Source organism: Xiphias gladius, chromosome 19 (assembly GCF_016859285.1).
Source record: "Xiphias gladius isolate SHS-SW01 ecotype Sanya breed wild chromosome 19, ASM1685928v1, whole genome shotgun sequence".
In the NCBI taxonomy this organism is placed as follows: Eukaryota; Metazoa; Chordata; class Actinopteri; order Istiophoriformes; family Xiphiidae; genus Xiphias; species Xiphias gladius.
Window position 1 is genome coordinate 25734157 of NC_053418.1, and position 14048 is coordinate 25748204.

General features: G+C 39.3%; 1 protein-coding gene across 1 annotated transcript in view; it reads right to left on the minus strand.

Annotated features, from left to right (window-relative positions):
* The window catches only part of tacr1a (tachykinin receptor 1a), a 30939-nt gene extending 18258 nt beyond the window's left edge, over window positions 1-12681 (minus strand). Inside the window, exon 1 of the mRNA XM_040155623.1 lies at window positions 11877-12681. Within this exon, the coding sequence (XP_040011557.1) occupies window positions 11877-12280 (404 nt within the window). The 5' untranslated portion in view covers window positions 12281-12681. The remainder of the gene's footprint in view (window positions 1-11876) is intronic.
* Between the last annotated feature and the right edge of the window lie 1367 nt (window positions 12682-14048).

Below are 14048 nucleotides of genomic sequence, written 5' to 3' on the forward strand. Positions count from 1 at the left end.
GGCCTTTGAAATCAAACACTCCCAGTGGTCTGCTGAAAATGGGAGATCACAGTCTCCAACTGACTGTAGGCTTTGCTTTGGCTCCGCTTAAAACAGCGCCGGTAGCCATGTGGCTTTTCTTCACGTAGGTGAATCATGGTCAGGCTGTTGATGTCAGAAATAAAGACAAACGTGCAGAGGACAGCGGTCTGCTCACTTGACAGCCCAAATCATCACCACCCCTGCTGGCATACAAGCACTGTACTGATTGATTGCATCCCTGACACCAGACCAGAGAACAGCAGAAGTTTAGTCATTAAAATGTGCACTTAACCTTTCCTGATTGAAGACTTCTGTTTATTATGAACGATAAAAGACTCTCAACAGGGCTACACATGGAATATAATGTCATTTAGAGAGATGTTATTCGGACAAGAAATTTACTTAAGGAAAGTCAGAACTATAACTTTATTTCCTACTAAATTTATGCTCATGTGCAACTACTTTGCATATGACAACAACTGCAAAATGTGTGTTGATTGAAACCAGGGTTGGGGTTCGATTGAATTGAATTTGATAAAATCCAAATACAGTACCAATCTGCTTATCAAATCTGAATCTTTTCAAATATGTTGGTGAATCTAATGAGATTTAGATTTTAATATTTACAGGCAACTTTAGTTATAAATAAATAAACCTCAAAGATTCAATTTAGGCCATGAATCAACTAATGTTGGCTGAGAAGCCACAAACACTGCAGATTAAATCAGAAGCTTGATACCACTCTTATCCCTGTGTAGTAAATATGAAGCTAAAGTCGGCAGCTGCAGACTAGTTTAGCTTAGCATAAAGACTGAAAATGGGGAAACAGGCTCAGTCCAAAGGAAACTCCTCTTCACACTCCTCTGAAGATCACTGATTAAGATGTTATATATTGTTTGATTTATCTCTACAAAAACCAAAGTGTAAAAAACGACACTAACCATTTGATTGGGGGTTATGTGCTGGACAATTTGTTCCTGCCAGGCAACCAGCGAATTTCCCAAAAGGTCAAACAACTGCTTTAAAATAATTATAAAAATTTAACTGGGTGATTTAGTCTAAATCACCTACATTATTTCTCCAGAGAAGAGTCACCACTCTGTTGTTTGGTGAACTCCAAAAACACCATGTCTCTGAAGTTTCTCCGTCATCCAGGTCATGGTATTCTGTAAGTGCTATGCGAAGGCATGACCACAACTGAACAAGCCTTTCAGATAAGGGGGAAGACGTCTTCAAGAACTGCTAGCAAGTCCAGTTGCCTTCACACAGCATTTACAGAATACAAAAACAAAACTTAACAGTCATACAGTGGTGTTATGTTTCTTTCCCTTCGGAAATGTTCTTCAGCTTTGGCTGATCTAATCTTCTGCCAGTAATTTAATTTGCATCAACACTGACCAAAGAACATCAACACTGACTAAAAAGAGTCTTCTAATGTTACCTGAAAGTTTTGCACAATACTCTCTCCTAAGAGGAAAGAACGAGGAGAAAATGGAACCCGCTATCTGAACCCAACCCTAACGGAACTGTGGTTATGGTGGCAGCTGGGTCTCAAGAGGTAATCGCAGGGTTGGCGGTTCGATTCCTGGCTTCTTCTGTCCACATGTTGAAGTGTTGGCATATAAAATGTTGGATGCACCATCAATTAACATGGAGTCACGCTCAAAAAGATGAAAACAGCTACTAATTAGTCAGGGTAGCAGTGGGAGCCCAATTTGAATGCCAGTCATAAAAGTTTTACCTTAACTGTAACAAATACAAGGCATTATTTGCAAGCACTTTGCAACTGATGTCTGCTTTGCACATTCAAACCCTATTACTCCAATTTTCAATATTTCATCCTATTTGTTTCAGTTTGATTAACTCTTCTGCCTGCGAATAGAGAACTGTCTATACTCTAAGTCATCCAGAGTAACTAAATAAGACCACTGCTTCTATTCACATAAAAAAGCCAGTCTCTGCATTTTAATTTGCCATTAGCCACTGCTACAGCTGAGAGGTATTTCATTTTTATGGATTTGTGGGCACAGAGCTCTGCTTCCCTATGTTCCCCTCCCTTTCATTTTTACATCTTTTAAAAAACAACCTTTGAAATGTTAGATTTCAAATATCTGTCTGTGGGAAATATTTGATTCCTCTGAATAGGATACCTCTCACAAAGCGTCGGGCAGCATGGGCAGCCTGTGCGAGATTGTATGGGTGAAATACATCTCCAATTATCCACATGGCAATGCAATGGTTCGATATAAACACCATGAGTCTGCTTCAATAGCTTCCTGAAGAGAAATAAGTGATTAAGAAGGAAGCAGCTAAATCGACAGATGAAATTGCCTGCCTTCAAGCCTGCCGTTGATTTTTTCTTTTTTTGTTTCTTTTTGTTTTCAAATTGCATTTGAAAGTAGACTTTGGTAATTTGATCATGACTTTGTTTCCTCTGGTTTATTGGTCTCTCGGGGGGCTGTTGTTGTTTTGCAGAATGTTATGTAAAACTTCCATCAGCTGTTGGGAGGAGATAGGCTGGGTGAAGGTGGCAGAGCCTGGGGGTCTCTCTCTCTCTATTTCTCTCTCTTTCTCTCTGTGTGTGTTGGGTAATTTGAAGGATTGTCACTTGTCTCTATTATTGTCCACATGCATACATAGGAGTTCTTCAGCCCTCTGTCTCATTAATAACCAGCATACTCTCCTGTGTCCTGTGCAAAACCAATATCCACCTGCTCACCGCAGCATCACCTCACACCGCCTTTGTGTGCGTGTATGTGTGCAGAAAGAAGTGATCTTGGTGGTGGAAGATGGGCTTGCTTGTTGAGGTCAGCCTGAACCAGTGGTAGATGCAGTATGTGTTGGTGAATGATGCAAAATAATAGCAATACTTATACCAATACTACAACTACTACTACTAATAATTATGACAAAAAGATGAAGAACTCACTAGGTTAACCGCGAATAATATCTAACTAAAACAAAAGAATAATTAATATTATTGGCAGATATTTGATCTCAGTGACCTCATGCTCATCAAACCATGGAAACAAATAATGTGTCCCACGTGTGTCTTGGTATGTTCATCACTTTTTAGTGTCCCCTGGAAACAATTGCTTAATAAGCCATTTCCATTGTCGTCTGTGTGACATGCAGCATTTCTGTATTTGGTTGGGGTTTTTTTTCTCTTTGCAGGGTTTTTTTTCAAAATGGTGCACGTGTCTATTTGCATTTTTTTTTTTTAAGTTGCAGAACACTGAGCAGAGCCACCATACTTATGACTTAATTTTTTATAAACAATTAAAACTGTATTTAACCAGCCAAAATAAGATTAAATAAGAACACTGGATGAAAGATAACACATCAGTAATAACAACAGCCACCAAGATGTGCCCTTAAGCAAGGCACATCCAGCCTTGAAGCCATTTCTCAAGCTCTAGTAGATTTTTCAGTGACAGGAAATGACAAGTGTTGATTGGAGTGTTGTTTATTCACTCTGAGGTGGCATGTCTCTGAGGCAGCTGTTCAAAATCATCTAAATGTCTGACATTGACTCTGATGGAGGTGGATTTATTGAAGCATCTCTGAAACACCGATTTCATCGTCATGCCACACTATTACATCTTGAGAAGCATAATGTGAATGTTAGAATTGAAATTGCTTCTGTTACATATATTATTTTAATTATACTGGACAGGTCACTATCTTGCCAATCTGTTTTTGCCAGTAAACTTAACTTTCTGTTTCACGGCACAAGGCATTTTGACATTTCAGTTAGTAAACTTGTTGTATCATCATTAATACAGTTTCATTTTAGCATGTATGGTGATGCAAAATTATATTATTCATTATTTACTAAACGTGTCTCCTTGAATTCATGTTGGTAGTGCTGACTTCACAAGCGATGTATTTGCTGCCTCCATAGCTCAGGGTAGAACAACTCCAAATGCTTCATATATACATAATCATTAAAGACCACACCCCTGAATATTTGCGTTTACTGATACCAGTTGTCCATACTCTTCATTGCTATATCATAGGACCAGTGTGTGTTGATGATAAGTGTCAGAAGCTCTTATTAAAAAAAAAAAATTAAAAAAAAAAAAATATAATCATTTTTGAATTTTTTGAATTTTTTTTTTTTTTTTTTTTTTGCTGGTTTGCATATTTTGAGTTTACAATTCTTTTTTTTCTTGTCCACACTGAAATATCTCAATAACTACTGGATGGATTAATATCACATGTTGTACTGACATTCTTGAACCACAGAGGAAGACTCCTAATGACTCTGGGGATCTTTTTACTTTTCCTCTAGGCCATGATGAGCTTCACATATATGGTTTAGAGCGAAATGTTTCAACTGTCAACATAAACCTCAACTGTACTCGTGGTTATTGTCAATTAGCAAATGTTAGCATGCTAACATGCCAAAGGAAGATGATGAACATAGTGAACATTATAACTGCTTGACATCTGCTTGTTAGCATTGTCTTTGTGAACATGTTAGCATGTTTGTGTTAGAACTTAGCTCAAAGCAGACTTGTGCCTAAGTACAGCCTGCAGAGCTAGTAGCCTGGCTTTCGACTCTTACTGTTTTACATTACATGTTTTATGTCATAATAACCCTGATGACATCATCAGGGTTATTCAATCAGTTTCTTTTCTGTCAATCTGTTTCTTTTCTGTCCTGTTTTCGCTGTAATTTTACTATGTACTAATGCTTCGTAGCAATATTCAGTTTTGAGTTGTGTCAGAACTATGGATGCAAGTTAGCTGTTGAGCTAGCCCAAGCACATTGACATTGATCTAGGTGAAGGTCAGTGATAGATAAATGAATAAACAACCATCAATCTTTGGACAACTAAGTCTAGTGCCACAAGACACATCCAACAGTTTTCGCAGAGTTGTATTTCTCATGACGGGGAGACTGAACTCAGTGTCTAAAATCCGTGGAGTGCTCCTTTAACATGATATAGAATAGGTGTGGTTTTGTAAGAACTGTAAATAAATGAAATAATATCAAGCAAAATAAAATAAATGTGCTTGTGGTTTGGGAAATGCTTCAGTCAGGGTTAAATGAGAAAAACCTTAAAGCTACAAAGGAAATTTTCACTCACAGTAGAAATTTACATGGTATGATTAGGAAATCGAAGCCAGCAAGATCTGAGGTGAATTTACAGTATGTACCCATCGACATTGTCCTTTTTTGTCACATCCATGACACCCTATTGGCTGCTTCTATTGTGTCACATTATCCTTTTGTAGTTAGAAAACACCTTCTTACCACTTTTCATGCACAGAGCATGAATCACAGAAAGAAGCAGGGAATGGTGGCAGAGGCCAGGCAACTTCCCATAATGATCCCTCTGGGGACAGCAGATGGAGGAGGGATAGGGGGAAGTGGCAATTGGAGAAAGGAGGTGAGAAAGCTGGAGAGGAGGCTACCATAAGCTGTTGTTGATATGACATGCATTAAGTCATCTGCTGCAGTGACCTAGTCTGACTGGGACAAGCTGGCTGCGTTGTTCAGCTACAGTAGGTGGATATAAATTGTCCACCACTGGGAAAGTTCAACTAACCTGGTCCAGTCTCAGCCAGTTATTCTTTGATCTGTTACTGAATTAGCTCCTCAGTTGAGTGAGGGGCAATGTGTAGTAGCTCAGAAATGAGAGATGCAGGCCGTTGGTCACAAAGCTTGCAGAGCGATTTCCTTGGTGAATAAGTAACGCTCTTTATTCTCTAAACAACTACCACTGAAGTGCCCTTGAAGGAGCAATCCATCTTTGAGCACTAATATATATCATCAATGTGTGACACTCAGCCTACTGCAAGAATTACAAAACACTGAAAATTTCCTTTTGGTGTATCCACTTTTCTTTCAGTCTGCCCCATCTACAGCATTTTTTATGCATTTCAATAGAGATGGAGCCAAAGAATCAGATATTCCAGTTGACAATAAGTGTATTCTTGCCCAGAGTTCCCAACTTGGCAGACAGGAACCCCAGAAGGGGGCGCAACACAAATCTAAGGGGTCACAAGATTATTACTAAGGCAGGAAACGAGAAAAAAAAGATTATGCAAAAAAAAAAAAAGATGTTCGTGTTTTGAATTTTTTTCTAATCTTTGCATTCTAATAATTAATAATGTATAATTCAGGCCTCAAAGTCAAATTTTCATATTCAAGTGAAATATTCTAAAAACGAAAACATATTCTGTGTCAAGGGGTCACAGCCTATTAAGGCTACTGTGGGTATGGAAATTTGGGTACCATTTTCTAATAAAGGACCCCTTTTAAAGCGTGTATTATTATTTTTGTTATTATTATACTTTTTAAAAAATGAACTGTGACCAAGACAGGACTGCCTGGGACATTTTACAATGTAAGAATGAACTTCTCAGTCCTCTATGTAATGGTTTTACTGTTTCTCAATCAGGACAAACATATCTTTTGAATTTCTATTCTGGGAATTTTACTGGTGTATCAGCCTGCCCACTTTTTTGGTCGTTAATTTTCAGCCAAAGCTGACAATGCAAGTTCAGGTTTGCCAATGTTCTAATTAGGCCTGTAAAGATTCGGAGATTAATTGGATTAGTAAATTGGCAAAAGTACTGGGCAATAATTTTTATAATATAATTCAAGTCATTTTTGAACAAAAATGACAAACATGGCTTTATTCCCACTTTTCAAAAATGAGGATTTGCTGCTTTTCTGTTTTTTTTTCATTGTAAACATCTTTGGGTTTCAGATTGTTGATTGGACAAAACAAGACATGTGGAGACATCTCCTTGGGCTTTGGGAAATTGTTTATGGGTATGTGTTGCTATGGTCTGACAAGTGATCGTCAATCATAAACAGATAATAATTAATACAATGTTTCTCTCTCATTTTTAGGATATTGATCCTGGTGCAAGGAGAGAATTGGTCTTGGAAATCTACATTATATGACATTGGCAGAGCCCACAGATCCACCTGTGTATAGTTGCAGGCTCTGAGAGATGTGGCAAACGGGTGTGCAGTCCTGCTTGGGCTGATCTACAGTTTAAACTTTAGCCACTCCAGGGACCAGAAAGAACCATTTAAATTCCTTCCCAAAGTGTTGATGGAGTTGGGTGGCGACAGTGTGAGTGTCACCATGGCAAAATGTGGTCCTGCAGACACCCACTGTGACGGGAACTAACAGAGACAGAGGCGCTTTTGAATACTTTGGTTATACATCTGTCTGTCAGTCTGTGGACAGATTTTGTCACCTCGACACAACCATAGAAGATGCAGTCACAAAACTTTACAGGTGTGTAGTTGAGATTGAAATGAATGTAATCATGTAGTAATAACTACCGAGTACTCATGTAATAATGTAGTAATGGCTACTTTGTACTCATGGGTCGGAATGTTTCATGAAAATCTTAAGGATTATTATTTTTGAAAGTTTCAATTTTAGGGCTAGACTTTTTTGATCGTCTGCTGAGTATTTTTTTCCTGCTGTCATATTGAGCAGACTTCTCCACAGCATGCTGCCAGGCTCTGTGTGGAGCTGCTTTCTGTAGCTGTGATTATGTCAGTGTGTTTCACTGGTGCTGTCTTTTTAGAATTTGTAAAATCAGACAAATGTCAGTAGTTGTATGCATTGCAATAACTTTTATGTACTGTCAAAACTGCAACCCTTTACACATTTAAACTCCACCAAAGCGCCTTCAAAACAAAATAACAGGAGCCACCAATTCTGCTGGCATGTTAGCTTCACAGAAATATCTTCACAGAAGAGCTATAATCTGATATTTTCTTTCTTTCATTATTATTAGTATTTACCTTTTTGGCTGATTTTTACCCTGTCATTTTCATTTAAGGGTCACTTTTATCTGCAGTGTAATAGCAGAGTCACCATGATGGTCGTGCACATCACAAGTCACTGTCTTATCCAGGAACGTTGCTGCCTTTTCACACTGCAGGAAAACTAATGAAAATCTTACAATTAAACTACAGGATATTCATCTCCTGGTCCCCATAATTTCACCGCTGAAAATTGATTGATATGGGAGAGGGACCTCTAGTTGCACTGAGTAGCAGTGCTGTCAACTCTTTTTCATCAAGTAACTTTTAGTTGGTCCAAACATTGCTTTTTTCAAAATTAGATCCCATTAAGCTAATTTGATGTCCAATCATCCTAATCGAGAGTTGCTTTACACATATGGGCACTTCAAAATGCACACTTATGCTGCCCAGCAAGCTCATTGTGAATGATCAGCGTCTGTGATTTCAAACTTTCTCCACAAAGCAAACTATGAATTGATCAGTTCAAGCATTGCTAAAGACTGAACATAAGGGAAAGTGATCATCATTGATTCGTACGAAGGACCAAGAGCAGCTATTAGTGGCAGAAACACAAAAGACTGGAACTAAATGGAACAGAAATTATCTAAATGAGACAATGAATTTCAGTCACACCCTTCACACTGCACTGAGCACATTGATACATTGTCACTATAACACAATATCCATCAATCCATTTTATATACTCCCTAATCCCTGGGAGCTGGAGACTATATCTGGATCCACCTGGCAAAAGGCTTAGAAATATCCTCCATAGGTGACTATTCTATTGCAGGAGCAATATATTCTGTATATAAATAAGGTTATTCACACATTGGGATTACATTTCATTTTAGTTGCATGACTGTGAACCAAAGGAAAGTGGTTCACCTAAGGAGACCCACAAAACTGCAGGAAAAATTCCTAGATGGGGTTGCACCAGCTATAAATCTACCACTGAGTGTGTTTGTAAATGACTTCATTTTCTCAGGTGCGGGATTAACGTTTTAGGTTGTAAAGAATGAATTAATGCGTATATCAGTGGCTAAGAAACATCTTTAGCCTCATCCAATCAAAAGCCATAAACTGTAAACAGAATGTCACTGCAGCACCACAAGCTGTAACATAACGGCCAGCAACACAAAGGACAGAATACAAAGTGAATTTTAGAGGCACTGTGAATGCATAAAAAACTCAGTGGAAAGTGGACACAAAATTACCTGGTGCCAACTGTTGCAAAGACACATCCCCGTCAGTTGAAAATGTTTGAGCTTGAGCAAAATATAAATATAGATGCCGAAGTTGGTCTGTCAAATGAGTGGTGCACCATTGTGCTCCAAACTAAAATATCTCTACAAACGGGTGTATAAATTGACGTGGACTAAAATTTAAAACAGACATTCATGGTCTGCAGAGGATGTTGACTTTGGTGATCCCCTGATATTTCCTTGAGCATCACAAATGATGGATTTTCTTTTTCTTTTTTTTCTTTTTTTTGTGTGTGAAATATTTTAAAAAACTACTGGAAGGATTGTCATAACATTTGGCACAGATGTTCATGGGGCCCAGGAGATGAATCTTAATGACTTTGGTGATCCGCTGATGTTTTCTAATGCCACCAACCTGTAAGAATTTGGATTTATCCTTTTAAATATCTCAACATCTATGGACCAAACATGCAGAAAGCTCTGTACAACTGTTCATGGTCCCCAGATGGTGAATCCTACTTACTTCGATGATCCTCTGAGTTTTCCTCTAGCACCGCCGTGAGGTTGATATTTATAGTTTTAGTGAAATGTCTCAAAAACCACTGGATGGACTGCCATTACATTTAGGACATACATTCTCCCCAGTAAAAACTGTAACAGCTTTAGTAATCCATTCACTTTCCATATAGACCATTATCAGGTCAACATTTTTTAGGTCATAGACTTTTACTGCTATCCTGCTAACATGATAAACATTAACTGCTAAACATCAGCATTTTCCTTATTAGCCTTACACGATGATGTTAGCTTTTAGCTCTAATTAACCAGCTTGAATGTAGTGCAAATCTCCACTTCTTAAAAAACTTAGGCTATAACTAAGTTTGAGCTTAGAATGAAAAGCTAGTGCAACCGGCTCCTCAGGCCAATGCGTCATAATCACCCAAATACTGAAGGGAAATTACCGTCTTAATTATTGAAACCATAAAGAAACTTTTAGCTTTTATTATTCCATCCATTTTAATCTTTCCTCCAGTGCATTTATCAAGGATTATAAGCAAGTAGTGTCACTCATAGAAAAACATTTTCATCAACAGAATGCCAAAAGGATAAGAAATAATACAAAATATTGTTTCTAAAGGAACCATATTAGTGTTGATAGCGCTGAGGTATACAGTATATTTCTATAAAATGTGTTTTTCTCAATTACCTCAGTACAATCAGCGTCAGACCCAGCACACTGGCATCAGCACTCAACTGTACAGGTGATCTACGGGTGGTTCAATGCAAGAGCACCACAGGAATGATTGCAGCAAAGATGGAGATGAAAAATGTCTTATCAGCTGCAAGACAGTAACCCACACACACACACACACACACACTATTATCCTCGATACTTTCAAAAACTCAGAAATAGCTTTTCCTACCACGGCCACAAAATTATGATGGCATCAGTGTAAATTTAATGCTTCTCTACACTGTTTTTAATAACACCTTTGTGTAGCATGGACAGGGGTCAGAGGAAAACAACAGGAGTTTTACACCTCCTGAATGGCAAATTGGGCTGAATGACAAACTACGAAGGAGCAGACTAAGTGCATATGGCGTGTGTGGCCCGTTGTTATCTTCATTTCATTCTCACTTCCACTAGCCGTAACGGCTTAACCTAATATGAGAAAAGGTCAAATTCATTAATCTCTTACTGGAAGAGAGGAAATGCAGAGGAATTACAAGCATTTACCCCCTGAGAACTGGAAGTACAGTGCAGATGCGATAGCCGCAGGCGGGATGGATACAGCTTTATGTGTAGTTACAGTAGGATGCGGCGGTCTGAGTCAAACACACGGATGCACACATAGACACACTCACAAACACACACACACACACACACACACACACACACACACACACACACACACACACACACACACACACACACACACACACACACACAAAACCACCAGACAGGGCTTTTTATGCATCTAATTTCAATTCAGCCTGAATGTCATAAGGAGCCCTCCCATTGATGAATAGGGCTCCTACACACATTAATGTTCACTGAGAGGAAGAGAGTCCTGAGGTATAAATCTCCCAAACCCCATATTTTCTCAGCAGCGTCACTACAGTATACAGTATGGCATGAGAAGATAAAACCTACCACACTGTAGCCTACAGTGTGTACAAAGGCTTTTTTGTTTCTTTTCTTTCTTTCTTTCTTTCCTTTTTTTTTTAACCACGACTGCGTTGGTGGGTTGTTCCGCTCACTGAGCTACACATATCTTCCCTCAACATATGGATATAAGAGGGGTTCCTCTGATGATGACAGAGAAAAGAGAGCGCCACATTACTGCAAGTATATGGGGGCACTGTTACATGAACTTACAGTTATAAAAAAACAAACAAAATATACGTTTCTTAATAATTTTTGGATTTGTTTTTAAATTTCTTTTTCATGCAGAGAGCCTCAATAATTTTCAACCAAGGAGGCAAAGTCATATCACAGCCTGTTCCCCATTACCTCTAGCGAACTAAGGATTCGCCAAAAATCCTCTTAGTTCTCTGCAGTTTTTTCTAAAATATTACTTCGGAGTGGGAAATAGGGAATTCAACGGCACTTTTTGTATTCTTCTATTGATGATTTAGGAGAAAAATGACAAAAAATAATTGATCAATCAACAATTAATAATGATTTTATTGTGCGCTCTTAAGAAATGCTTAAATTCCTTGACACTAATTTTATAGTAAATGTGACGGGTTAGATTGGATGGTCCAAAGGTTTTAGAATACACTTCATTGCAGTGCCAGTGATTTTGTCATTTCTCATGTACCTTTACAACAGATACACACGAGAAGCCGCAGCTTACCTGTCCAGAGCGATGGCAGTCATTGAGTAGATGCTGGCAAAGACAGCCGCGATTGGAAAGAAGTTGTGGAAGCGGCAGTAGACCAGTCCGAAGTACCACACATTGTGCACGGCGTAGGTGAAGTTGATCACCGTGTTGAAGGCGGACATGGAGGCTTCGGCAAACGCCAGGTTCAGCAGAAAATAGTTGGTGACGGTCCTCATGCGTTTATGCGCCATAATAATCCAGATCACTGTGACATTACCTACTACGGACACAATAACTATACAACTGTACGCAATGGCCCAGAGGACGATGCTCCAGACGGGCTGCACAAACTGGTTCCGATCTACTGTCCCGTTATTGGTTACGTTGGAGCTCGTGGTCCAGTTTGGCACATCGGTGGAACTGAATAAAGGATCCATTTTGCTGTGTAAAACCGAAAGTCACACCAAACCACTGGATATAAACTTAAGTCATTACACAACAAAGTTAAAGTTAAAGATCCCCAAATACTGAGACAACTGTCGAAAGTTTCGGAAAGCGTCACCGCTGTACGTTCACATGACAGTGAACACAACTGTAGTCTGCGGAATGGTGACTTGAAAACGTCACTGTCGTGGAACTTACACAATGAGGGATTCAGTATAAGTATTTAAGTGGGAATTTAAATAACAATCTACTTATCGTGAGAACCTTTACCCGTGCGTAAAAACGAAAACGCTCCTTTTACGCACACTGCATCGGAAGAGCGAGTCTGTGTTCCTCTAACTGGTCACACACGGGAGCGAGCTCTGCTCCTTCCTCTCCCCTCCTCTCTGCTCTTCTCCGGCTCCTCTGCTCAAACTGAGCGGCGACGAAGCAGCTTATGGAGCGAGCCGATGCACACCCGTCCAATAGGCAGCCACTGTAATTATGACTAAGGATGAGCTCAGGTACGTTATTCATTCCGTCCGAGTCAGACCGCAGGGGGAAGTCAAGAGGATTATCGTGCCTAAATAGCTGTTATCCGATTGAATTTGCTCACAGTTCCTTTATTGGCAACAACAAACAGCACACCAGCAGGAAAATGAATGAACAAATTCGGACATTACTTATATATTAATCAGATTATTAATCATAATTAATCATTAACCTACATTAATAATAATAATAATACACAGCAGAGGAGCCTGGTAGCTGAAGGCTCTGCTCTCACATTCTATGTTTAGACACTGTAGGAACCACTAGTAAGCCTGTTTTTGAGAACGCAGTGTTCTAGTGGGGTAATAGGGGACTATGAGCTCTTTAAATTATGATGATACCTGACCATTAAGGGCTTTTGTAGGTGAGGAGGAGGATTTTACAGGGAGCCTCCCTGGGGGAACAAGTTATGATCTTTTTTGCCAGTTCCTGTCAGTGTTCGGGCTGCGGCATTATGGATCAGTATTTAGAGACTTGTTGGGACAGCCTGATAATAAGGAATTACAGTAATCCAGCCTAGAAGACACAAAAGCATGGACTAGTCCCCTCTCTTGGTCTCATATTCTGGACTTTGTGTTATTATAATACTCTCCAGAACCCAGTAATGTAATTATTCCATGATTATTACTTGACTTGTCAGAAAAAACACAATACAAAGACGTTCTTAATTATATATGTTGGCACCTTAAGCAGAAGTGGAACACTACAAGAGGAATACTTTATAGGAGTAGGGCAGTCCATGATATTCTCCTCAGGAGACTGCACTCTTTTATTGTTTACAATACTGAGTTTTATACATTTTATCAGACCATGTTTCTGCCTACATTTTTCATGTCTGCATTTGCAGGGGTTTGCCCAGAAGAGCAGTGGGAGAGGATGAATGAGATCATTAAGAGCACTACTTCCAGGCTTGCCACAGGAGCCTTGACAACACTAAAAGACCAGAGAGTAAAAGCTGAATGAACACAATAACGTTTAGCCAAAGGGTGGCTTTTGGATGTTCCCCTCCCTCCTGTGAATTTCTCTACTTTTCACATAGTGCCAACTGAAATTTGTCCGACACAGGTCAACAGTTCCCAAATGATCCCCCGCAACACACTAACCAAAATTATGATCTTGTCCAACAATAATTCAACTATAGATGGTGTCCAGTTGCGGCAATTCCGCTCCCCCTGCTCAAGGACATTGCTTTTCTCTTGGGAGAGGCTTCGATCCACTTTGGACTGTCCT